At 49.7% G+C, this 13,518-nt stretch overlaps 1 protein-coding gene across 1 annotated transcript in view; it reads right to left on the reverse strand.

Moving 5' to 3' along the window:
* CD9 (CD9 molecule) overlaps window positions 1-1,449 on the reverse strand; it is a 39,495-nt gene extending 38,046 nt beyond the window's left edge. The window contains exon 1 of the mRNA XM_084811392.1: window positions 1,223-1,449. Within this exon, the coding sequence (XP_084667518.1) occupies window positions 1,223-1,288 (66 nt within the window). The 5' untranslated portion in view covers window positions 1,289-1,449. The remainder of the gene's footprint in view (window positions 1-1,222) is intronic.
* Window positions 1,450-13,518: the final 12,069 nt, after the last annotated feature.

The raw sequence follows: 13,518 nt of genomic DNA on the forward strand, positions 1-13,518 counted from the left end.
AAATGCCCTTTGCATAGGGTCAGGGCCCTCCGCATGCTCTAGGACTGAGGCTCCAGGGCTGCAAGCAGCTTCAGGCCAGAGCCCTCACGAAGCCCTCAGCGCAACCTGCCACACTGCCGGGGTGCGTGAGTGTGCGTGTGCGCGTGGAGAACAGCTCCAGCTTAACGTCAGGAGCTGCAGGAGAAGAGCGGGGCAAAGAGAGCCACCCCCGCTGCTTCATCACCGCCCCGCTCACGGGGAGTAACCCCCGCAGGCCGCCGCCGCGCCCTCACCCCGCCCGCCCGCCCGCCCGCCGCCGCCGCCTCCCGGGGGGACCCTCCGCCAAGGCGCTGCACGCTTCGCCAGCTGCCTCGGCGCGCTGGGACGCCCCTCCCGAGCAGGCCGGCAACGCGCCCCGCAGAAGTGCTGGGGTGGGGCGCGCCCCGCCCGGCCGCCCGCCGCGCCTTCCTCCGCCCCCGCCCCCGCCCCCGCCCGTCCTCCGCGTTCCTCAGCAGAGGCACGGCTGCCCTCCGCACCGGCGCAGGGGCAGCCGCGTCTCCTCGCCTCGCGCTCCAGGCTGAGACGCGGCACAGTCGAAGCCCGCCCGGGCCTCGGCCGAAGGCACTCCGGCGCCCGCCCGCGGTGGCCTCGCGCCTCCCGGCAGGCGCGGCGCGGCACAGGGCCAGTCCTGCGCCCGAGCGCCAAGGGCAGCCCACCCCCGCCCAGTCCTGCGCCCCCTGCCGAGGCTGCCGCCGACGCCTCGGCGCATCCGCCGGGAAGGCGCAGAGGCCCGGCCAGCCCAGACCGCGCCAGGCAGGGCGAGGAAGCCCGGCGCTGCCGAGAGCCCCGGGGACTCGGGCTTGGCCGGGAAACGCGCTCCCTCGCGCGGCAAGCCGGCGGGCGGCGGCGGGGCCCCCATCGAACGCGCGCCGCACGAGGCTCCCGGCGTCGAAGCACGCGCGGCCGGCACGCGCGCCGCCGGGTGAGGCGCAGCCCCGCCGCCGGGCCGCCCCGGACCGCCGCGCCGCCCGCTGCTTTCCTCCGAGCACACAGCCGAAACACGGCCCCGACCCCGCCTGCGCCGCCGCCGGGCCGCGCTTGCAGGCTGGCCGCGGGCCTCCGGGGGCAGGCGCGCCCCGCCGCGAGAAGCGCCGTCCGGGAGACGGGGGGCGGCGCCGCCTGCCGCGCCGCGCCGCGCGAGGGCCGCTCTCCGGCCAGCCCCGGCGAGGGGCGCCCCGCTCACCCAGAAGACGAAGTTGAAGCCGAAGAGCAGGTACTTGATGCACTTGGTGCCGCCCTTGACCGGCATCTTCGCGAGGCGAGGCAGCTCCGCGCGCGGCGCTCCGGCTTCTCCGCTCGGCAGGACGAGACCCGCTCCGCCGCCCGCGCCCGGGAGGAGGCTCTCGCGCAGTGCCACGCCTCGGGCTGCCTCTTCCTGGCGCGCTCCCCGCCCCAGCCGCCAGCCGGTCTGGCCCGGCCCGGCCCGGCCCGGCCCAGCCCAGCCCAGCCCGCGCCTCTGCTTCTCGCCCGCCCTGCCCCAAGCCCCACCCCGACCCGGCGGCCTCTCGCCGCGGCGCGGGCCCGCCCCGCCTCCGCCTCCGCGCCAGCCTCGCCTCCCTCCTCGGGGCGGGTCCGCGCCGCGTTTCCCGCCGAGCCCCTCCGCATACAGCCTCCCGTGCAGCCGAGTCGCGGAGCTTTGCTCGGAAGTAACCAGTGCGTTCAATGGGGTTTGCTTATTGTCGAGCGAGCGCGCACAAGCACAGGATCGCGGCCGGGCGCTTCTTCCCCGCCGCTGCCTCCGGTGCGCGAGAGCCCACCACGCCAGGAGTTGCCCGGCGGAGACCGGGTTTGCTTGGCGGGTCTTCTGCCGAGGAGTCCCGCCGGCCTCGAAACTTTGCCGATTCTTCCAAGCCTATTACCTATCGCCAAACTGGCTTAGTATTGGTATCACTACTCTTTTATGGCACCGTGAATGTTACAGAACTTCACAGACAAGCAAGGGAGACCACTTCTCCACCCTAAAGGAGCTTTTTATATGAAATTCAACACAGGGAAGGCAAAAGAACGGGGGGGGGGGGTTCTTCTTGCCTGCTCTTAGGCCGCATCGTTTGGAGCTCCTCTAACGCCACGCCCTTGTTCTCCTGCTGCCTTTTTACAGGTGTTGCTCCAGTGGTTTTTAACAGCAGTCCCAAATCACAGGAAGCTAGCTGGTGGTGCTTAATTTGTGTCCAGGCTCAGTCCTGGCATCTGCTATAAATGTAAGTGTTTTAGTCCATATATAAATAGGATGAAAAAGAGAGTCCTGAGCCAAGAGAGTCATCTTGGACTATTGTTTTGACTCTTTATGAAAAGCTGGTTCAAAACAAATTGGAGTTTGTGGGTGTAATTTTTGATGCAAAGCTTGCCTGGGGGCAACTATTCAATATGTTCTGGATAGATGCATGTTCCGGGTGACTTTGCTAAGGAGCATTGCAAGTAGTAGGGCAGATGGAAAGATTTTGTTCATGTGCTATTGTGCATGTATTAGATCTATAATGTATCACAGGTGTCAGGCTTATGCCTCTGGTCCTAAGTCATCATTACAGAAAATAGACCTTAGGCAAAGGCTCCACAGGTTATTTGTGGAGCCTTTGTTACTAGTGTAAACTGCCCATAGAGTTTTGGCTGTTGGGCGGTACAGAAATGTAATAAATGAAGTGAAAAATGAAATTAAGCCCTCCAGCAGCAGCCGTCTCCATTTCCCACTGAGTATCCAGTGCAGTCATGGATCACTGCCTTGTTGTGGCGAAGGGGCTTGCGTAACTCAGTGAAGCCATTAGCTATGCCGTGCAGGGCCACCCAAGACGGACAGGTCATGGTGGAGAGTTCTGACAAAATGTGGTCCACTGGAGAAGGAAATGGCAACCCACCCCAGTATTCTTGCCAAGAAAACCCCATGGAACATATCACAAGGCTAAAGATATGAGGCCTTTTTAAATGAACAATGCAAAGAAATTGAAGAAAACAATAGAATGGGAAAGACTAGAGATCTCTTCAAGAAAATTGGAGATCTCAAGGAAACGTTTTGTGCAAAGACGGGCATGATAAAGGACAAAGAAGGCAGGGACCTAACAGAAGCAGATGAGATTAAGAAGAGGTGGCAAGAATACACAGAAGAACTATACAGGAAAGATCTGAATGTCCCTGATAGCCATGATAGTGCAGTCACTGAACTTGAGCGGGTGTCAAGGGCTCCTTGGAGGGCTCTCTCAGTCTAATCCAGTAGCCAAGTCCAGACACAGACAAAGGGATTCTTTTCAAAGCTTTATTCTTCTCTTACAACTTAATAACTCTACAGGTAGCAACTAGATCTGAGCAGCAGCATCCCTATGCCCTAAGTTGGAACAGTTGGTCCCCGTTTGAAAGGCAATTACTGGCAGACCCCTGAATATAAGGACTAGGGAGAATCCCTCCCCTTTTCCCTTGGATCCTCTGGGTGCAACCGTTCTTTGAGCGCCAACCCTTTGCGTCTGCGCCGCGCCACCCAGTCTGCTATCTGTGCTGAGTCACTCCCTGGACTGCTTTCTAAACTAGGAATGTGGGTGGGAGGAATCTCCGTCAGCTGTTGGTCCTGGGAAAAAGGAGCGCGCTCCTCTCTCGAAGGAGCGACTGCTCTTCCTCAGCAGCAGAACTACTCTGGGAATCTATGGGCTCAGTGTCCACCCTGACAGCCGGACATCCTCGAGAGTGAAGTCAAGTGGGCCTTAGGAAGCATTACTAACAACAAAGCTAGTGGAGATGACAGTATTCCAGCTGAGCTATTTAAGATCCTAAAAGATGATGCTGTTAAAGTGCTGCACTCAATATGCCAGCAAATTCGGAACACTCAACAATGGCCACAAGACTGGAAAAGGTCAGTTTACATCCCAGTTCCAAAGAAGGGCAATGCCAAAGAGTGTTCAAACTACCGTACAATTGCACTCATGCCAGCAAGGTTATGCTCAAAATCCTACAAGCTAGGCTTCAGCAGTATGTGAACTGAGAACTACCGGAAGTCCAAGCTGGGTTTCGAAGAGGCAGAGGAACTAGAGATCAAATCGCCAACATTCGCTGGATCATGGAGAAAGCAAGAGAATTCCAGAAAAATGTCTATTTCTACTTCATTGACTATGCTAAAGCCTTTGATTGTGTGGATCACAACAAACTGTGGCAAATTCTTAAAGAGGTGGGAGTACCTGACCACCTTACCTGTCTCCTGAGAAACCTGTACGAGGGTCAAGAAGCAACAGTAAGAACCAGACATGGAACAACCGATTGGTTCAAAATTGGGAAAGGAGTATGGCAAGGCTGCATATTGTCACCCTGCTTATTTAACTTATATGCAGAGTACATCATGAGAAACACCAGGTTGGATGAATCACAGGTTGGAATTAAGATTGCCGGGAAAATTATCAACAACCTCAGATATGCAGATGATACCACCCTAATGGCAGAAAGCGAAGAGGATCTCAAGAGCCTCTTGTTGAGGGTGAAAGTGGAGAGTGCAAAAGCTGGTTTGAAACTCAACATTAAAAAAACAAAGATCATGGCATCTGGCCCCATCACTTCCTGGCATATGGAAGGGGAAGAAATGGAAGCAGTGACAGATTTTATTTTCTTGGGCTCCAAGATCACCGCAGACGGTGACTGTAGCCAGGAAATTGTAGCCAAGAAGACGCTTGCTCCTTGGGAGGAAAGCTATGGCAAACCTAGACAGCATCGTAAGAAGCAGAGACATCACCTTGCCGACAAAGGTCCGCATAATCAAAGCTATGGTTTTCCCAGTAGCAACATATGGCTGTGAGAGCTGGACTATAAGGAAGGCTGAGTGCCGAAGAATCGATTCTTTCGAACTGTGGTGCTGGAGAAAACTCTTACGAGTCCCCTGGACTGCAAGGAGGTCAAATCAGTCCATCCTAAAGGAAATCAACCCTGACTGCTCATTGGAAGGACAGATAGTGAAGCTGAAGCACAAATATTTCAGCCACCTAATGCGAAGAGAAAACTCCCTGGAAAAGACCTGATGCTGGTAAAGATAGAAGGCAAAAGGAGAAGGGGACGGCAGAGGATGAGATGGCTAGATAGCATCACCGATGCAATGAATATGGACTTGAGCACACTGCAGGAGACAGCGCAGGACAGGAAGGCCTGGCGTGCTATGGTCCGTGGCGTCACGAAGAGTTGGATATGACTGAACAATAACAACATCCAATGCAGAGCGGGGGGCACATCGCATCTCCTGCTCTGCCTTTTAGCTGGATGGGGGGGTTTCCCATCTAGTGGAGGCTTCAGGGAGTTGGAAAGAAGGAGGCTGGGGACATCTGGGGATAGCCCGGATCCCCGTGTCCCCAGTCTCCTCCCCTCTCCACCCCTCCCACCAACACAAATCCTCTCACCCCTCTACAAGTTCTCTCCATTCCACCAGGTTTCCATTATGCCTGCTATATCTATGTTCTTATTTAAAATCCAGCACCCCAGTTCCCCCATCCTAGCTTGGAGGCTTCTAGCATTGGTACAGAAACATATGGTGACCCTCTGGCATTTCCCCCATGGCCCTTCTATGCTTTATGTGGCTTCCCAGTCATGCAAAGAGTTCTACTTGCATTCAAGCTAACGGGAGTAGAAGCCCCCTTCAGACCCTTCTGATCAACATGGCAAGGCCAGGAGCGTGGAGGGCAAGACCAGCAATGTGTGGAGATGCTGGGGGCAGGGATTGTGTGTGTCCTTGGCACCAGCACCCTTTTAGCCCTCAGGCACACAGGCTGAACGCTTTATAGGTCTTGCACTGAAAAGAAGAGTGGGCTAAGTGTGATGGTAGCAAATCCTGGAGAGAACACTCTCCTGGAAGTGTGGGCATATGATTTCGGGTGGCCGAAAGTTTGGAAAGCACGCTTCGAGTTCCTTTTTCATTTATACATATTTTGACAATTTATTGGCATGTGGGCAGCACGGCGGAGAGTGTTTCAGTTTAAAATGACATGCTGGGCCAGATAAACTCATGTGGTGCCTTGTAGAGCAGACGTTCACAGTGATGTGCATCACAGAATTGGAAGGGACTTGAAAGGTTATTTAGATCAGCACCCTGCCAATGCAGGAAATCCACGTATAGCAATACCACTGTTGTTCATTTAACACTTACAAAGCACCTAAAATATTCTAAGTGCTGTACAGATATTGGAAGATAAGACAGTTCTTGCCCACAGGGTTCCAATCTGATAGACGCAATACATCTACACAAGCATTCCACCTGAATACCGCCTCAAATACTGCTTAGACACACAGGCTGAAAAGAGAACCCAGCCTTGGGCTTCAGGAGAAAAAGATGCCCTTGTCAACAGCATAGACAGCACAAAGGAAACCCTTGGAGGTTGCAAGGTGGAGGTGAATGTTGTTAGGGGGCAGGCCTGGGGATTAGAGAGTCGCAGGATCACCTTGTTCGGGAAGCAGTTTTCAGCAGTGGAGCCTGCTGAGTGTGCAACAGGTTTTCTGCTAAGCAAAATAGTGTATAGAAGGAAGCAGGAAATGGAGTCATGGAAATCATAGAACAGTAGGGTTGGAAGGGGCCCACAAGACCATCCAGTCCAACCCCCTGCTCAGTGCAGGAGTCCAAGGCAAAGCCTCCCTGACAAGTGGCTGTCCAGCTTCATCTTGAAGGCCTCCAGTGTGGGAGAGCCCACCAGCTCCCCAGGTAATTGGTTCCATTATCGTATTGCTCTAACAGTCAGGAAGTTTTTCCTGACGTTCAGCCGGAATCCGGCTTCCTGTAACTTGAGCCCATGATTCCGTGTCCTGCACTCTGGGATGATCGAGAAGAGATCCTGGCCTTCCCCTCTGTGACAGCCTTTCAAGTCCTTGAAGAGCGCTGTCATATCTCCCCTCAGTCTTCTCTTCTCAAGGCTAAACATGCCCAGTTCTTTCAGTCTCTCCTCACAGGGCTTTGTTTCCAGTCCCCTGATCATTCATTGATCTTCATTGCCCTCCTCTGAACCCTCTCCAGTGTGTCTGCATCCTTCTTAAAGTGTGGTGCCAGAACTGGACACAGTACTCCAGATGAGGCCTAACCAGTGCTGAGTAGAGGGGAATCCCAGTACTTCATGGGATTTGGAAGCTATAATTCTATTAATGCAGCCCCAAACAGCATTTGCCTTTTTTGCAGCCACATCACATTGTTGGCTCATATTCAGCTTGCGATCTACAATGATTCCAAGGCCCTTCTCGCTTGTAGTATTGTTGAACCAAGTATCGCCCATCTTATAACTGTGCTTTTGGTTTCTTATTCCTATGTCCGGAATGTGGCATTTATCCCTATTAAATTTCATTCTGTTTTCTGCCAAGCTTGATCAGTTCCTATTTCCTGTTCCCTCCCCTTCCTCTTCCCCTTCCTCTGCAGCAAGCGCCATGTGGTCTGTCCAGGAAGGGAGCAAGTAACCATATCTCACACACCCAGCTTTAGAGGGTGCTTGTAGTTAAACAGTGTTAGCCAGCCTTCTCTGATGCTGTGTATAAAAGCACTAATAAAGGAAGTTGATTTGAACATCTTTTAAAATGGCTCTAGCTGGTGTTTATTGCCTCCAATACCGAATGCTGTGTTGCCACACCTTCCCTGTATAAAGCAGCTCCACTGTAAGTAAAACCAGACTTTCTATCATGCAGAAGGTAGATCTCCATATGTTTTAGACCATCTCCCAGAAGCCTCTGCCAGCATACCCAATGGTCAGGCGTGCTGGCAGTTGAAGTTGGAGGTCTATTTTCTGCCCACTCCTGACATACAGGGTTACATAAGTTCACAAACTTTATCATGGCGCTCCCATGGAAAATTGCTTATCGGGTTATATTTCCCCTTTTTTCTATACTAGTTAATTGTGTATAAAGCCACAAGCTATTCAAATGAGCATTGCATTCACAGCAGGAAGTTTCTATTTCAGAGATGTCCCCATACACCACAGACTATGGAGGGCCTCAAATTAAAGAGGATATTTTCCGTATGCTACTGATCTGACTGCTGAACAACTTTCTTCACCACATCTGATGGAGAAATCTCCTGGGAACCGATGTGACTGCACAACTTTTGCCACCAGGCTTTTGACCTTGCACAGCACTAGAATGTATCTGCTCATGCTGTTAGACTAGTTAGACCAGCTTGACAGCATTTCTCTATGCAAGAGAGGGCCAGAAGGTGCTATCCTGTTAGAATTGCCCTACCATTCCATGTATGTCACTAACAGTGCAATCATATGAACACTTACTCATAAGTAAGTCCCATTGTGTTCAATGGTGCTTAGTCCTAGGTAAATGTGTACAGATTTGTGCAAGAGACCCTAACGTGCCTAACCCTTCTGGAAATTGTTTAAATGTAAGGCACCAGATTTAGCCATATGGAGTGGAAATTCACTAGTCTCATGAAGAAACCTACCCACATACAGACATATATAATCTTTCTAACCAAATGCAGATAGGAGGACATCATTCCTAAGGGACTGAGGGTGGAAAATCCTCTGCATTCTATGTACTGCGTGGACTAGAGTGAGAAACGCTTTCTGTAAGTAACTGCTGAATCATCTGATCAGCATCCTGTATAGCAAACAGAACATTATTAAGAATGAACCCTCAGATCTGGAACCCCAGGTGAAGAACCAGCCTTCTATACAGACGTGCACCTGGCAGAAATTTTCCAGCACAAAAAGATACCAAACTTTCCTATGACGTGCTGCCATGTGTCACAACAGGGACCCTGAACTCACCCAGCAATGGTGTTAATCTATCCAACCACACACTGGAGCAGGCAGAAGAGTCTGTTTATCATGGGGCTTCTCCTTCCACCCCACCAAATCCGTGTGTGTGTGTGTTGCCTACAACTCAAGGAATATACCCAGCACAACACTAGCCAGTGCACCAGCACACAACCATTTTCTCAACAATACAGAAAGAATTATGGATTCCTTCGGATGGTAATAACTAGGGGTGTGTTTTGGATTTGGCTGTATCCTGAACTGAACTGGGCTGATTCGGACAGATTTGGGAGATGTCAAAATCTAAGTAGGGCTCCTCCAAATTTGACCAAATCACTACATTTTACAGGCCCCCATCCTCAGATCCCATTGAGGAATACCAGAAAGAACTATATAACCTGTCGTTGAGGCATGTCCAAGGACACATGTACATGCCTCAACCCAGAACACACCACAAAACAAAATCCACTGTCTGCAGTCAAGCCCTATAGTATAACCATATCTGTTCTGACTTGAACTGAGACTCACAATTTGAGGATTCACATCAGACATTTCTCAGACCACAATACCTATCTAATGAAGTGAAAAAGCAGATAAGGCCAGACCCAGGACCCAGGAATAAACTACTACAGGACAGACCTGGAAAGGAAAGTGACATATATAGCGCCCAGGTGAAACCAGTGTACATCTATCATCTAGAGCTTATCCTGACAAGGATACCTCCCTCTCGTATGTCCTGGGCAGTAGGCCCTTGTACTCTTCCTGTGCTTTCCCATTGCTCCTTCTGTCTTTTTTTTTTACCACAAAGAGAAAACCCATTACGTTGGGAAATATGGAGTAACTACACAACATGTTTTAATTGGTAGCACCAGAAGCCCTACATCTGGAAGCACCCAGAAACTGTTATAATTAAGCTGTTTTATTGTGGGCTTCCTCTGAATAAAACACACATACACACACCTGCTTAGCTCAAAAGTATGTTGCATGTATAATTCCCACCCCCACACAAGCCATGTACTTTCAACTTAGGATAGCATTCAATGCATCTGATGAAGTAAGCTCAAGTTCACAAAAACGTCCGCCATAGTACGTTGTTAGGCTTTAAGGTGCCACAAAATTCTTTGTTGATATTAGAATGATACCAAATATCAATAGTAAGCACAAACAAAACTGATGTAGTATTTGCTCACATCTTCCTCTTCTTTATGTTATCATGGGCTATTACTAATTTTAAATTGTCAAATATTAGCATATGGTCATACAGAACCAGCTCCGTGGTTGACCAATTTTTTTGCAGCTATCAGTGCATCAGTGCCCTCAATACTGAAGCCATACCAAACAATTAACATTGATAATGTTCTTTTAAAAGTTCTGTCAGACTGGATCTTGCTCCTTCATTATCCACATTGGTGTAACATCAAAACTCTCCATATGCATTTCATCTACAAGTCTGAAACGTGCTAGACCTCGGTCCCTTCATATGCACCAGAAACATGCTGGTAGAACAATGTTAGTGAAGATCTCTATGGTAGCAGTGGAATGGAGCCTTCAAAGGAGAAGGATGAAGGAGGCCATATTTATTGATACACTGAAACCTGATATCAGTGTAAAGGATGAGATGAAACAAGCCATGATGTTTATTAATGTGGCTTGATTGGCTGTTGAATGCAAGTGTTGGCTGTTAATCCCTGTTCCCTCATTGAGGTTTGGCCTGTTCCTGATTGGTTCTGGCTCAGCTTATAAGTGGTATTGTAGCATACTCTTCTTTGTGACTGAAGCTGGTGTTTTGTACTGAAATGTTTTGCATTTATATATTTAATTTTTTGCAGGGTTGCTCATTTTTTAACTAGCCCCTGCTCAAATCATGCTATTAACACACAAGATAAAATTACTCCAAGAGAGTGGTACAGAGCCAAGAGTGCCCTGTACCACACCGTCTTGGAGCACTTTTATTTTGAAAGTGAAGAAAAACATAAATGCTGAACAGCTGGGGCATGGTTCCAGGACATGGTCTGAAGGCACATGAAGCAGCCCCTTTGCTGAAGCTAAGCAGGTCTGGGTCTGGTCAGTGCTTGGAGGGGAGACCACCTGAGAACCACATGTAGCCACCCTGAGTTCCACAGTGGAAGAAAGGCGGGATATAAATGCCATAAGTACAATAAAATAAAACTTGCAAAAGCTCAGACTTGCAAGAGCTTAGCTGCAGTCACGTTAATGTAAAGCAAGGGAGTGGGCTGTTTAATAGCCCAATTACACCAAGTTTTCTTTAAAACCAAAAACAAACCCATTCTATTTCCAGATGAGCAGTTGCCAAGGACAAGAGAACTCCCATGCGTTAAAGAGCTGTGCAGAAGGGGGAATTTTGGTCAGGTGCTGCTTTTGTCATGCCTGTACTATAAGCTGCACCTACTGAAATTCCTTCTGCTATACATCTCTTAAAGGTAAAGTACCTGCTTTCCTCTTTTGCATCTGGGCACCCTCCTCAGAGGATGGGACCCAGTCCTCAGAGAGATCCAGTTAATGCAGGAGCATAGCAACATGCAACAGCCAGACACACAGAAATTAAGCAGGTGAAGCCTGCGTCTTCACACTGTTTGCCAGAAATGATTGAGCTGTGGAAATTTCATGTGGCCTCATGATTTAATGGTTTTATAGTGAACTTATTTTTTTAATCAAATACTGCAAACACCAATCTTAGTTTTGGTGAGTGAAGTAGTTGGTAATGATTTTCAGCACAAGAAGGAAGGGAGCTGGGTAACCGAACTTGGAATCACACTGTCCATTGGGGCTTACAAGGCTGGTGTTCTGCCAATTAACTGGGCAGTAATGAGGCTAATGTTCTTGGCATTCAAAAACAGAGATGATTATATTTCCCCTCGAACCCTAGAGTAATTCCTCCACCGTAAATGAGCTCAGAGCCTCCCAGACACTAGAAGCTTATAATCACCTGTACTTTGCTGGCATACCTGTCATCCCAATAAATCTGGTAAAATGCAACCAAGGCACGCTTAATAAATCTTTGCCCCATTAAAAAAAATCTGATACCTTTTGCAATATCTTAAGAGATACTGTAAAATATCTGAGAGATGACTTAGTGGATAAAGTAGCAGTTATGGGAACTCTGGGGGAAAGTGACCATATTAAACTTCAGTTCTTGGTTCTAAAGGAAGCAAAAGCCGAGTGTAGCCAAACTCGTACCCTGGATTTTAGAAAAGCTGATTTTAATAGAACAATGATAAGTAAGGTCCCATGGCAAGCAACACTAATGAGAAAAGGAGTCCAAGATGGGTGGGAGCTTTTAAAAAAGGAAATTCTAAAAGCACAATTACAAACCATTCCAAGAAGAAAAAAAGGCGGAAGACAACAGAATAAGCCAATGTGGCTTCACAAAAAGCTTAGAGATGGCCTGAAAACAAAAAAGGACACACATAGGAAGTGGAAGGAAGGCCAAGCAACAAAGGAAATGTACAAGCAGGTAGCACAGAATTGCAGGGATGGCATCAGGAAAGCTAAAGCTGAGAACGAGCTGAGGTTAGCAAGGGGTGCTAAAAGCAACAAAAAGGCTTTCTTCAGACACATGCATAGTAAAAGACAGAGGAAACATATGGTGGTTCAACTAGGGATGGGGGAGAAATCCTCCACGGACCCCAGTGAGGATGGATTCAAAAGAATCCCCCCCCCCCGAGTCCATGGAGGATCGGAAGACTTACCTCTGCCTCCTGGAGAAATCCTTGCCGGCTGGATCCTCCCTGCCGGCTGGCTCCAAAGTGCTAGTGATATGGCCGCCATTGCCATATCGCTGGCTGGACAGATTAACTGCGACCACAAATAGCGTCCAGGATGCCATTTGCATCCACAGTCACTTCTTTCCCTTCAACCAGCGATAAGGCATGGTGGCCGTATTGCTGGCACTTTGGAGCCGGCCGGTGGCTCCGCGGACTTGTCGCGAAGCGAAGCCGGCCAGTGAGGATTCTGGGGGGGGGAGCGATGGATCGTCTCCCCCCCCACGGACCCCCGTGGATGACAGGTAAGGGGGTTTCATACACCCCTAGGTTCAACTATTAAATAAGGATGGCAAAATTATAACAGATGACAAGGAAAAGGCAGAAGTGCTCAATTCCTACTTTGGCTCAGTCTTCTCCCAAAAGAGGGTCTATGACCCCCTTGGCAAAGGTGAAGTACAGGCTGAAGGGGCAGGATTGCAGCTTGAGATGGATAGGCATATGGTCAAGGAACACCCAGTTACTTGGAATGAGTTCAAATCTCCAGGGCCAGATGAGCTGCACCCTAGAGTAATAAAGGAACTGGCAGAAGAACTCTCAGAACTGCTGTCTATTCTCTTTGAGAAATCATGGAGGACAGGGGAAGTGCCAGATGACTGGAGGAGGGCTAATGTTGTCCCTATCTTCAAAAACTACACAAAGGAGGAACCTGGGAACTACAGACCAGACAGTCTGACATCAATCCCTGGGAAAATTCTGGAGCAGATTCTAAAGCGATCCATCTGTAAGCACCTTGACAACAATGCAGTGATTACTCGAAGCCAGCATGGATTTGTCAAGAACAAATCCTGCCAAACGAATTTGATCTCATTTTTTGATCAGGTCACCTCCCTTGTGGACCGTGGGAATGCTGTGGACATAATATACCTCGACTTCAGCAAAGCTTTCGACAAAGTGCCCCATGATATCCTGATGAGCAAATTAGCTCAAAGTGGACTAGATGAAACAGCTATCAGGTGGATGCCCAGTTGGCTACAGAATCAAACTCAAAGAGCACTTATCAATGGGAT

Source organism: Heloderma suspectum, chromosome 7 (genome assembly GCF_057233095.1).
Source record: "Heloderma suspectum isolate Gila_16-S chromosome 7, 16-S_ref, whole genome shotgun sequence".
Taxonomy (NCBI): domain Eukaryota; kingdom Metazoa; phylum Chordata; class Lepidosauria; order Squamata; family Helodermatidae; genus Heloderma; species Heloderma suspectum.